This window comes from Bombina bombina, chromosome 1, assembly GCF_027579735.1.
Source record: "Bombina bombina isolate aBomBom1 chromosome 1, aBomBom1.pri, whole genome shotgun sequence".
Taxonomy (NCBI): domain Eukaryota; kingdom Metazoa; phylum Chordata; class Amphibia; order Anura; family Bombinatoridae; genus Bombina; species Bombina bombina.
The window spans coordinates 974,827,001-974,839,161 of record NC_069499.1 but is presented as its reverse complement, the minus strand read 5'-3'; the positions used below and the strand labels follow the sequence as shown (position 1 = coordinate 974,839,161).

At 42.5% G+C, this 12,161-nt stretch overlaps 1 protein-coding gene across 2 annotated transcripts in view; it reads right to left on the bottom strand.

The window, feature by feature from the left end:
* Nucleotides 1-12,161, bottom strand: part of OSBPL2 (oxysterol binding protein like 2) — a 343,613-nt gene that overhangs the window by 29,807 nt on the left and 301,645 nt on the right. For both annotated transcript variants that reach the window (XM_053706680.1, XM_053706597.1), the window contains exon 9: nucleotides 2,278-2,367. In XM_053706680.1, the coding sequence (XP_053562655.1) occupies nucleotides 2,278-2,367 (90 nt within the window). The remainder of the gene's footprint in view (nucleotides 1-2,277; nucleotides 2,368-12,161) is intronic.

Genomic DNA, 12,161 nt, shown 5'->3' with positions numbered 1-12,161 from the left:
ACGTTAACTTATTCCCAAATTTAACTTAATATTGTTGTTTAATCCAAAAATGACTGCACCCAGAAGCAAGGGCAGAAATAACGCTTTAGAAGTACTTATATCAACATGTAGTCAAAAGATAGATAAAAAATACACTCTGCACCTCGCCACAGCTCTGCTGTGGCGCCTACCTGCCCCCAGGGTACTTCAAATCAAGTTTCCAACCCTTCAGACCAGCTACACAGTCCAGGAGCCACCGAGTTACTGTTTGCTTCTGCTTAGCCTGAAGAAATTGCGCCAAAATAGACTCTGCCCCTTAAGGTCAAAAGTCAGAGTAGGCCCAAACAACACCACATGGAAATGCAGTTTTACAATAAAGTAAAAATACACACACAATATAATCCTCAAGCATAAAACCAATAAGTTTTAAGTGCCAAAAATAAAAAACATAAAACATAGTTTTTTTATATGGTCTCCCATGTCACATAAATATAAAATAGGGACGCCAGTAACACCCCTCTTATTAAAATAGGTTTTACTGCTTACCCCATTCCCATACAGGGAAATAATGCCAGCCAGTTCTGATACACCAAGTCTCCTCAGAAAAAAAGCTGCACATACCTTAATGCTGCTTGTAACATGTAACCGGTCTCCACACTGAAGATGTCTCATGGTTACCTTCAGAAGTCTTGTGGGAACCAGCGTGGATCTTAGTTACAAATGCTAAGATCATCAAACCTCAGGGCAGAAATCTTCTTCCATATCCCCTGAGGAAAATAGTACGCACCGGTACCATTTAAAATAAAAAAATTCTTGATTAAAGAAACTAAAACTAACACCTCACTTTACCATGTCTTCCTAGTATAACACAGGCAAAGAGAATGACTGGGGGTGGAGGGGAAGGGGAGGGGCTATATATACAGCTCTGCTGTGGTGCTCTTTGCCACTTCCTGTTAGCAGGAGGTTAATATCCCACAAGTAAGGATGAAATCCCTGGACTCGTCATATCTTTGTAAAAGAAAGTGCCAATCTTTCTGTGAACGTGTCCCCAGAAATAAAATCAGCACTTACCTTAAAATGCTGCCCGGCTTGCAAGGTCCTCAATTTCTCCTCACATTGGCCTGTGGAAATAAAAAAATACTGAGTCTCTCTCTTCCCTCAGCAGGCAGGGCAGCAAACCATGTATGGGAGGCGCAGTGAGAATTATGTCCCACCAGTTCCCATTGCTTTAAAGCCACCAAATGCTCTACTGTAGAGACTGATATGGACTACGGCTACACCCCAGAACAAAGTAGCACTCTCTGGCACTACTTTAAAAATAATAAACCCTTGATTGAATAATCTTTTCTAACACCTCACTTTGCCATCTCCTATCACTAACGTAGGCAAAGAGAATGACTGGAGTGGGAGGGAAGGGAGGAGCTATATATACATCTCTGCTGTGGTGCTCTTTCCCTCCTCCTGCTGACCAGGAGGCGTAATCCCACAAGGATGAAATCCGTGGACTCATCGTGTCTTTAAAAAGAAAGTAGATTAATCCACAATTTTGAAGTTCTTCCAGTCATTACTCTCACCACACAACACAACAAACAGAGAAAGCACATCACTTCTCCAGTCTTAGCCTATCCTTGTCCTCTGCTCTATAGGCCTTTGAAGTGGATGCCTTTAAAAATGCAGTTGACAATGTGATTTCCCAGCATGTCTTGCAAAAAATGTCCTTCACCAAATGGTTAATTTCTCTTGCGAGCAAATTAGGTTAAGATTTGGCGGATAAAAAAATTACCCCCAAAAGAAAATTGGGCATTTAACGGGAAATGAAACCCAATTTTTTTTCTTTCATGATTAGATAGAGCATGTGAATTTAAACAACTTTCTAATTTACATAAATATTATCTAATTTGTTTTGTTCTCTTTCCTTTGTTGAAAAGGCAATCTAGGTAGGCTCAGGACCTACTGATTGGTGGCTGCTCATATATGCCTCAAGTTATAGGCTCACCCGATGTGTACAGCTAGCTCCCAATAGTGCAGTGTTGCTTCTTCAACAAAGGATATTAAGAGAATTAAGCAAATTAAATAATAAGTATTGGAAAGTTGTTTCAAACTGTATACTCTGAATCATGAAAGAAAAAAAAGTAGTGTTTCATGTCCTTTTAAAGGTTGGGTTTTTTGTCTTTCCTCATCTTAAAAGAGCAATAAAGACCACAAGAGTGTCCACCAAAATGTGTGCTACAAGAAAGGGCTACCAAAGAACTTCATAATGGAAAAAAGGTTTCTTAGAGGCCTTATTGTTGCACTTACTTCTTGTCTTGGATGTAGCCTTCCACTCTATGCAACTCCTTGCCAAACAGGCCACAGGGTCGGAAGTGAAGGACACATTTATCACCAGTACTGAAATGGAATAAATACATTGATTAGACACATTAAGATATGCATTTAGAAGCTTGAAATTTATGAAGCATTCAAATTAACATATTTTATAGCTTTATTATACACAAATTCGAGTTTATCAAGTCCTATAAGCCCAATGCAGCCTTCCCTTTCCCCTAAACTTGGTAAAGAAGGCAAAACATATAGAAATATGTAAAATTACCAAAAACCCAACTATAAACCACAGCATGCATCCTGGAGAGCTTTTTTATTTTACAAACAGAGAAAGGGTGGTACGATGTTAGCTAGTGAATTAGAAGAAATTATCCTGAGCGGATTCTTTTAAAAAGAAAACATAATTTTTGCTTATCTGATAAATTAATTTATTTTTTGGTGGTGACAGTCCTTACAGTTCCTTACTGTAGGGAATTCATCATGCAGCCACTTTCCTGTACCTCCCAGTCTGTTGTATAGCCAAGAAACAGGAGAAAAAGAAAGTAGGAAAGACAAAGTAGGGTAAATAAGCTGCAAAGTAAAACTGTTGACAACTAGAAAACGAAAAATCAGGTGGGGTTCTTGGGCTCTCACCATCAAGAAAGATATTAATTTATCAGCTAAGCATAAATTATGTTTTCTTTCTTAAGGTGGTGAGAGTCCATGATTCCTTACTGTTGGGGACGGATACCCAAGCTGTAGAGTCCCCAAAAAATGGGTGGGACAAAAAATGGATGGTACCTATTTACCAGAAATAACAGCCTGAAGAAAAGTTGCTGCTTTGCAAATCTGATCTACTGAAAACTCTTTCTTGAAGGCCCAGGAGGTAGACACTGAATGAGTTTAATAAGCTGTAATACATAGAGGAGATTGCCCTGCCTATAACTAAGCTTCATGAATCAAGCTCTTTAGCCAAGAAGCTAAGGAAACAGACGTAACTTTCTGACCTTTGCGTTTACCTGAAAAATTAACAAACTCTAAGACTGTCTAAACTCTTTAGTAGCATGTAGATAATATTTAAAGCCCTAACCACGTCCAAATTATGCAACAACAGTTCTTTAGAATTTTTCGGATTTGGACACGAAGGCACTACAATTTCCTTATAAATATTATCTGAAGAAACCATTTTAGGCAAAAAACATATGAGTACATAAGATTTGGCAGAAGAGATGGCCAACAGAAATAAAACCTTCCATGAAAACAACTGAATGTCCAATTCGTGCATGGGCTCAAACTGAGTAGACTGTAAAACTCTCAAAACCAGGTTGAGATTCCAAGGAGGAGCAATCGGCTTTATGACTGCCTGATTCTAACAAGAGCCTAAACAAAAGATTGAAGATGTGGAAGTCTCGCAATCTTTCTATGTAATAACACAGAAAGCGCTGAAATGTCAAGGTACTTGCTGACAACCCATTATCTAAAAAATCCAAAACGTGGCAGCAAAACAAGAATTTTATTGTGAACACCACAAAATAATCATAGTGTGGAAACTTTTATTAATCTCATTAATTACGATATGGAACTTTTGCAGCACAATCTTAATAAGAAACATAGAAACAACTAATTTTACAAAAGTTGATAATGAAGCCTTAAATAGTCTTAAATCAAAGAGATATAATTTTGAAAAGAGCTGATAAAGGCAGAGCAATTGTGGCCTTAGATAGATCTTATTACATTAATAAAATAAAGGAACAGCTCAGTGCTGCACATGTTTATAAAACACTTTCCTGTAATCCAGAAATTCTGATAAAAAAGGAAATTAAATACATTTCTGGTAATGCTTTATCTAACGACATAATTGACAAATAGGTATTTAAATTTGTGAATATAGAACATCCCCGTACCGCAGTACTGTACACTCTCCCGAAAGTTCATAAAGATGTTAATAAACCTCCAGGCCGTCCCATCGTTTCTAATAATGGCTCAGTCACCACTGTCTCAATCTTCTTGGTTAAAATATTAAGACCATATGTGGAGTTATCCACTTCATTCATAAAAGATACAGGTGATTTTTTTACAGAAGATTGACACATTGGACATTCCTACTGATAAGTACCTATTATTTAGTATTGATGTAGATAGTTTGCATACATCAATAACCCATGAAAGTGGTTTGGGTGCCGTTAAATTGGTGCTTAGCAGTGACAATATGTATAACTCCATTCAAGTTGATTTTTTCATTCATCTGCTTGAAACTGTCTTATATTGCAATTACTTCTTACTGGAAGATGACTATTACTTATAAATTCAAGGGACGGCCATGGGATCCAATGTCGCCCCCAATTATGCTAATATTTTTATGAATGTTTATGAAGAGAAATTTGCTTTTTCTCATGATTTGTTTATCAGATATGGCGCCTGTTTGGTGGCACTATATCGACAATATTTTCGGCATTTGGTTGGGCGACATTGGATCCCTGGTTGCTTTTGAATTTGAATACTACTACCAATCATATCAGATTTAAGTTGTCATGGAGTGAAGAAAGTATAACATTCCTGGATACAAGAATTATTAAATCTAAATCTGGTTTACAAGTAGATTTGTAAAGGAAAGAAACTGATCGTAACAGTCTTTTATGTTACGACAGTGCCCATCCTCCCTCTTTATTTAAAGCCCTTCCTAGGAGTCAATTCCTTAGGGTTCGAAAAATAGTCTCTGATGAAGTGGTTTCTAATTGTAGATTAAATGAAATGAGTGATAGGTTTCTAGAGTGGGGATACCCTGTGACCATTATTGACAATGAAAAGCATTTTGCTTTATCTATCCCAAGAGAGTCTTTGTTACGCCCGATAAAGGGAAATTGAAAGGGAAATTTAAAGATAAAAAGAATAATGAAAGAATGGCCTTTGTTTCGGAATATAATGCTCAAAGTAAAATTATTCTAAGAATAATTAGGAAACATTGGGACATGTTAAGTAAGTGTAATCCTGAAGTGGCAGAATTTAAAAACATTCCTATGCCTGCCTATAAAAGAGGCCCTAATCTGCAACAATATTTAGTTAGAGCTGATATTGGTACTAGGAAGTTAGAAAATTCTCAAAGTTATATTACAAAGAGGAATAATGGTTGTTTTCCTTGTTTAAGCTGCTCTTGTTGTGGTAACCTCATAAAGGGATCAATATTTTACCATCCAACAACTGGCCACAAATATAATATTAATGGATACCTTACATGTCATTCTACCTTTGTAATTTATATAATCAAATGCCCCTGTGGGTGGAGCTACGGTGGTGAAACTACCCGTAGCATCCGTGATAGGATAATTGAACATAAAAGCAATATACGTACAAAAAAAGTCACTGCACCAGTTGCCTACCACTTTCTTAAAATGGGTCATGCAATAAACCAACTTAGGTTTCAGATTATTGAATGTGTACAAAAACCACGACGTGATGTATATCAAATTGTTTGCTGCAATTTGTAATAATTTCACTATTGATATGATAGAGTTATTTTTTAATTTACTCTTTAGCGCCCTCTATTGGGGATTGTGTATAAATTAATACTTTGAACAGTGTAAAAATAGCTTGACAAAGGGATAACTCCCGAAACGTTGCTCTGCTGTTCCCCTGTGTGTTCACAATAAAATTCTTGTTTTGCTGCCACATTTTGGATTTTCTTTATACTTATAGGAGTTTTGTGGTACTCCTGTGGCGTGCATGCAGTACCCTCCGTGCTGGACATTCTTTGATTATTGGATAACCCATTATCTAAGCCAACCTGCAGAAATTAAAGAATTGTATGAATTCTAAAGGAATGCCAACAAAAACTCTTTCCACGCACCAGGAAAGATACATTTTCAATACCTTGTGATACATTTTCCTAGTAACTGGTTTATGAGCCTGAGTCTAAAAACCCCTCTGAGAAAGAATTAACTTTCAACTTCCAAGCAGTCAAATTGAGAGATTGAAGACTTTGATGAAAGAAAAGCCCTTGAGCCAACAGATCTGGAAGTTGAGGAAGACACCACAGAGGAACACTGGACATTAAAATCAGATCGGCATACCAAGTTATTCATGGCCATGCAGGAGCAATCAAGATGGCTGAAGTGTGTCCCTGTTTCAACAACTGGAGGAAAGAGATAAACTAGTTGAAATGACCAAGGAGCTGCTAATGCATCTATCAGTTCAACTTCAGGGTCTCTGGACCTTGCTCCATACTTGGGGAGCTTGTGATTCAGACAAAACACCATCAAGTCTATCTCTGGGAGACCCCAATGTTGAAACAACTGATCAAAAAATCTTCTGAGGGACCATTCCCCTGAAAAAAAGGGATTGACAACTCAAGTAATCTGCCTCCCAATTGTTGACTCCAGGAATATGAATGGCCGAGACTGTAAACTGATGGGATTTTGCCCATGACAGAATGTGAGATACCTCTTTCATTGCTAGAGTACTGCAAGTATCTCCCTGGTGATTGACATAGGCTACCATACGCCTAGATTTAGAGATTTGCGGCCAAAGGGGTGCGTTAGCTACGCATGTTTTTTTTCTAGCGCTGCTTCTAAACAACGCTGGTATTTAGAGTTCTCTGAAGGGCTGCGTTAGTCTCCAAAAAGGGAGCGTAAAGGCATATTTACCGCCACTTCAACCCTCAATACCAGCGTTGCTTACGGTAGCGGCTAGCTTGAAAAACGTGCTTGTGCACGATTCCCCCATAGGAAACAATGGGGCAGTTGGGCTGAAAAAAAACCTAAAACCTGCAAAAAAGCAGCGTTAAGCTCCCAACGCAGCCCCATTGTTTCCTATGGGGAAACAGTTTCTAAGTCTACACCTAACACCCTAACATGAACCCCGAGTCTAAACACCCCTAACCTTACACTTATTAACCCCTAATCTGCCGCCCCCGCTATCGCTGACACCTGCATTACACAATTAACCCCTAATCTGCCGCTCCGGACACCGCCGCAACCTACATTATCCCTATGCACCCCTAATCTGCTGCCCCTAACACCGCCGACCACTATATTATATTTATTAACCCCTAATCTGCCCCCCAACGTCGCCGCTACCTTACCTACACTTATTAACCCCTAATCTGCCTACCGGACCTCGCCGCTACTCTAATAAATGTATTAACTAGTGATGTCGCGAACATAAAAATTTGCGTTCGCGGACCGCAAACACCCGCAAAAGTTCGCAAAGGGGCAAACCGTCATTGACTTCAATAGGCAGGCGAATTTTAAAACCCACAGGGACTCTTTCTGGCCACAATAGTGATGGAAAAGTTGTTTCAACCTGGACTGTGGCATGCCGGAAGGGGATCCATGGCAAAACTCCCACGGAATATTACATAGTTGATGCAGAGTCTGGTTTTAATCCATAAAGGGCCTAAATCACCTAACATTCCTAAACTGTTTTGAATAACGTGCTTTAAAACATCAGGTATGATGTTGTATCGATCAGGTAGTGTAAGGGTTACGCCCGCTTCACAGTTACAGACCAAACTCCCCGTTTAACGGACCGCAAACAACCGCAAACAGTCCATTTGCACAACCGCAAACTCCCCATTTGCACAAGGTTGGATACCAAGCTAGCCATGTCCCGTTCCTTGTCCTCACTGATGTCATTGAAGGTCTCTTCCTCCATCCAGCCACGTACAACACCAAGGGTCCCCGAAAGGTGACAACAAGCCCCTGGGATGCCTGCTGTGTTTGGTCTTCCACCTCCTCAAAGCCACCTTCCTCCTCTGACTCCTCTTCTTCAGACACCTCTCTCTGCGTTATTATAAGGTGTATTAAGTAGTACTATTCCTGTCAGTTTAATCCCTGTTACGTCCCCTATCAGGGGACGTGTATATGGCATGGATTTTAGGAACCGGGAGATGGAAAAAGATGCTTGGTCGGTCCTCCTACTTCAAATTTGGGGCATTGTGCGTGCAATCTACTGTGCCACCAGATATAAGTGGTGTGTTAAGTAGTACTATTCTTATCAGTTTAATCCCTGTTACGTCCCCTATCAGGGGACGTGTATATGGCATGGATTTTAGGAACCGGGAGATGGAAAAAGATGCTTGGTCGGTCCTCCTACTTCAAATTTGGGGCATTGTGCGTGCAATCTACTGTGCCACCAGATATAAGTGGTGTGTTAAGTAGTACTATTCTTATCAGTTTAATCCCTGTTACGTCCCCTATCAGGGGACGTGTATATGGCATGGATTTTAGGAACCGGGAGATGGAAAAAGATGCTTGGTCGGTCCTCCTACTTCAAATTTGGGGCACTGTGTGTGCAATCTACTGTGCCACCAGATATGAGTGGTGTGTTAAGTAGTACTATTCTTATCAGTTTAATCCCTGTTACGTCCCCTATCAGGGGACGTGTATATGGCATGGATTTTAGGAACTGGGAGATGGAAAAAGATGCTTGGTCGATCCTCCTACTTCAAATTTGGGGCACTGCGCGTGCAATCTACTGTGCCACCAGATATGAGTGGTGTGTTAAGTAGTACTATTCTTATCAGTTTAATCCCTGTTACGTCCCCTATCAGGGGACGTGTATATGGCATGGATTTTAGGAACCGGGAGATGGAAAAAGATGCTTGGTCGGTCCTCCTACTTCAAATTTGGGGCACTGCGCGTGCAATCTACTGTGCCACCAGATATGAGTGGTGTGTTAAGTAGTACTATTCTTATCAGTTTAATCCCTGTTACGTCCCCTATCAGGGGACGTGTATATGGCATGGATTTTAGGAACCAGGAGATGGAAAAAGATGCTTGGTCGGTCCTCCTACTTCAAATTTGGGGCACTGCACGTGCAATCTACTGTGTCACCAGATATGAGTGGTGTGTTAAGTAGTACTATTCTTATCAGTTTAATCCCTGTTACGTCCCCTATCAGGGGACGTGTATATGGCATGGATTTTAGGAACCGGGAGATGGAAAAAGATGCTTGGTCGGTCCTCCTGCTTCAAATTTGGGGCACTGCGCGTGCAATCTAATGTGCCACCAGATATGAGTGGTGTGTTAAGTAGTACTATTCTGATCAGTTTAATCCCGGTTACGTCCCCTATCAGGGGACGTGTATATGGCATGGATTTTAGGAACCGGGAGATTGAAAAAGATGCTTGGTCGGTCCTCCTACTTCAAATTTGGGGCACTGCACGTGCAATCTTATGTGCCACCAGATAGGAATAGTACTACTTAACACACCACTCCTATCAGTTTAATCCCTGTTATGTGCCTTTTTTATTAGTTTGGTTTTTGAAGCCACAGTGCTGCACCAGAGGCCAGAAAAATTAGGCATGTACACATGCCTGAAAAATTAGGTATTGTTGCAGCCGCTGCTGTAGCAGCGGCCAGAAAAATTGATGTTTGTTTCCCAGGCAGAAAGTGCCCTAAAACATTGTGGCTTGAACCCTAGTTGCTGGTGGATAAGTCACGCAAGTCATCTGGCATTCAGAGATAAAATACAGCAGCGTGTGGACCATTTTTAGCCCAAGGTAGCTCATCTCATCAGGCCTTTTTTAGTCGAATGTATCGCCCAATGTCAGTCCCTTTGGGATCCATCCCTCATTCATCTTAATAAAGGTGAGGTAATCTAGACTTTTTTGACCTAGGGGACTTCTCTTCTCAGTGACAATACCTCCTGCTCCTGCTGCACTGAAGGTCCTTTCTGACAGGACACTTGAAGCGGGGCAGGCCAGAAGTTCTATTGCTAATTGGGATAGCTCAGGCCACAGGTCAAGCCTGCACACCCAGTAGTCAAGGGGTTCATCACTCCTTAGAGTGTCGAGATCTGCAGTTAAGGCAATGTAGTCTGCTACCTGTCAGTCGAGTCGTTCTCTGAGGGTGGACCCCGAAGGGCTGTGGCGATGCATAGGACTTAAAAAGCTCTGCATGTCCTCCATCAACAACACGTCTGTAAAGCATCCTGTCATTGCCGGCGTGGTCGTGGGAGGAGGAGGTTTACTTTCACCTCTTCCCCTGTTAGATTCCCGTTGTGCTGTGACATCACCCTTATACGCTGTGTAACGCATACTTTTTAATTTATTTTGGAACTGCTGCATCCTTTCCGACTTGCGGTAATTCGGTAACATTTCAGGCACTTTATGCTTATACCGGGGGTCTAGTAGCGTGGACACCCAATACAGGTCGTTCTCCTTCAGCTTTTTTATACGAGGGTCCCTCAACAGGCACGACAGTATGAAAGACCCCATTTGCACAAGGTTGGATGCCGAGCTAGCCATGTCCCGTTCCTCGTCCTCAGTGATCTCACTGAAGGTATCTTCTTCCCCCCAGCCACGTACAACACCACGGGTACCAGATAGGTGACAACGAGCACCCTGAGATGCCTGTTGTAGGTGGTCTTCCTCCTCCTCCTCCTCAAAGCCACATTCCTCCTCTGACTCCTCTTCCTCACAATCCTCTTCCAGCGTTGCCGCTGGTCCAGCAAGCGATGCTGATAAGGCCGTTTCTGGTGGTGATGGTGACCACAACTCTTCCTCTTCACGCTCATCTACGGCCTGATCCAGCACTCTTCGCAGGGCACGCTCCAGGAAGAAAACAAATGGTATGATGCCGCTGATGGTGCCTTCTGTGCGACTGACTAGGTTTGTCACCTCCTCAAAAGAACGCATGAGCCTACAGGCATTGCGCATGAGCGTCCAGTAACGTGGCAAAAAAATTCCCAGCTCTGCAGAGGCTGTCCTAGCACCCCAGTCATACAAATAGTCGTTAACGGCTTTTTCTTGTTGGAGCAGGCGGCCGAATATTAGGAGTGTTGAATTCCAACGTGTCAGGCTGTCGCAACTCAAGCGCCTCACTGGCAGGTTTTTTCGCCGCTGGATATCTGAAAAGTGCGCCATGGCCGCGTAGGAACGCCTGAAATGGCCACACACCTTCCTGGCCTGCTTCAGGATGTCCTGTAAGCCTGGGTACTTATGCACAAAGCGTTGTACAATCAGATTACACACATGTGCCATGCACTGCACATGTGTCAACTTGCCCAAATTCAATGCCGCCACCAAATTTCTTCCGTTGTCACTAACCACTTTGCCGATCTCCAGTTGGTGCGGAGTCAGCCACTGATCCACCTGTGCGTTCAGGGCGGATAGGAGTGCTGGTCCGGTGTGACTCTCTGCTTTCAGGCAAGTCAACCCCAAGACGGCGTGACACTGCCGTATCCGGGATGTGAAATAGTACCTGGGGAGCTTGGGGGGTGCCGTTGATGTGGAGCAAGACGCAGCAGCAGAAGAGGACTCAGCCGAGGAGGTTATGGAAGAGGATGGAGTAGGAGGAGTAGAGAAGGTGGCAGCAGGCCTGCCTGCAAGTCGTGGCGGTGTCACCAACTCCTCTGCAGAGCCACGCATTCCATGCTTGGCAGCTGTCAGCAGGTTTACCCAATGCGCAGTGTAGGTGATATACCTGCCCTGACCATACTTTGCAGACCAAGTATCAGTGGTCAGATGGACCCTTGCCCCAACACTGTGTGCCAGACATGCCATTACTTCCTTTTGCACAATCGAGTACAGGTTGGGGATTGCCTTTTGTGCAAAGAAATTTCGGCCGGGTACCTTCCACTGCGGTGTCCCAATAGCTACAAATTTTTTGAATGCCTCAGACTCCACCAGCTTGTATGGTAAAAGCTGGCGGGCAAAGAGTTCAGACAAGCCAGCTGTCAGACGCCAGGCAAAGGGGTGACTTTGTGACATTGGCTTCTTACGCTCAAACATGTCCTTGACAAACACCATACTGTGGGCTGGTGATGAGCAGGAACTGCTCAAGGTGAGAGACGGAGTGGCGGATGGTTGAGAGGGGGCAAGGAAGACAGCAGTGGTTGACGTGGCTGAAGATGCTGGACCAGGAGGAGGATGGCGGCTTTGA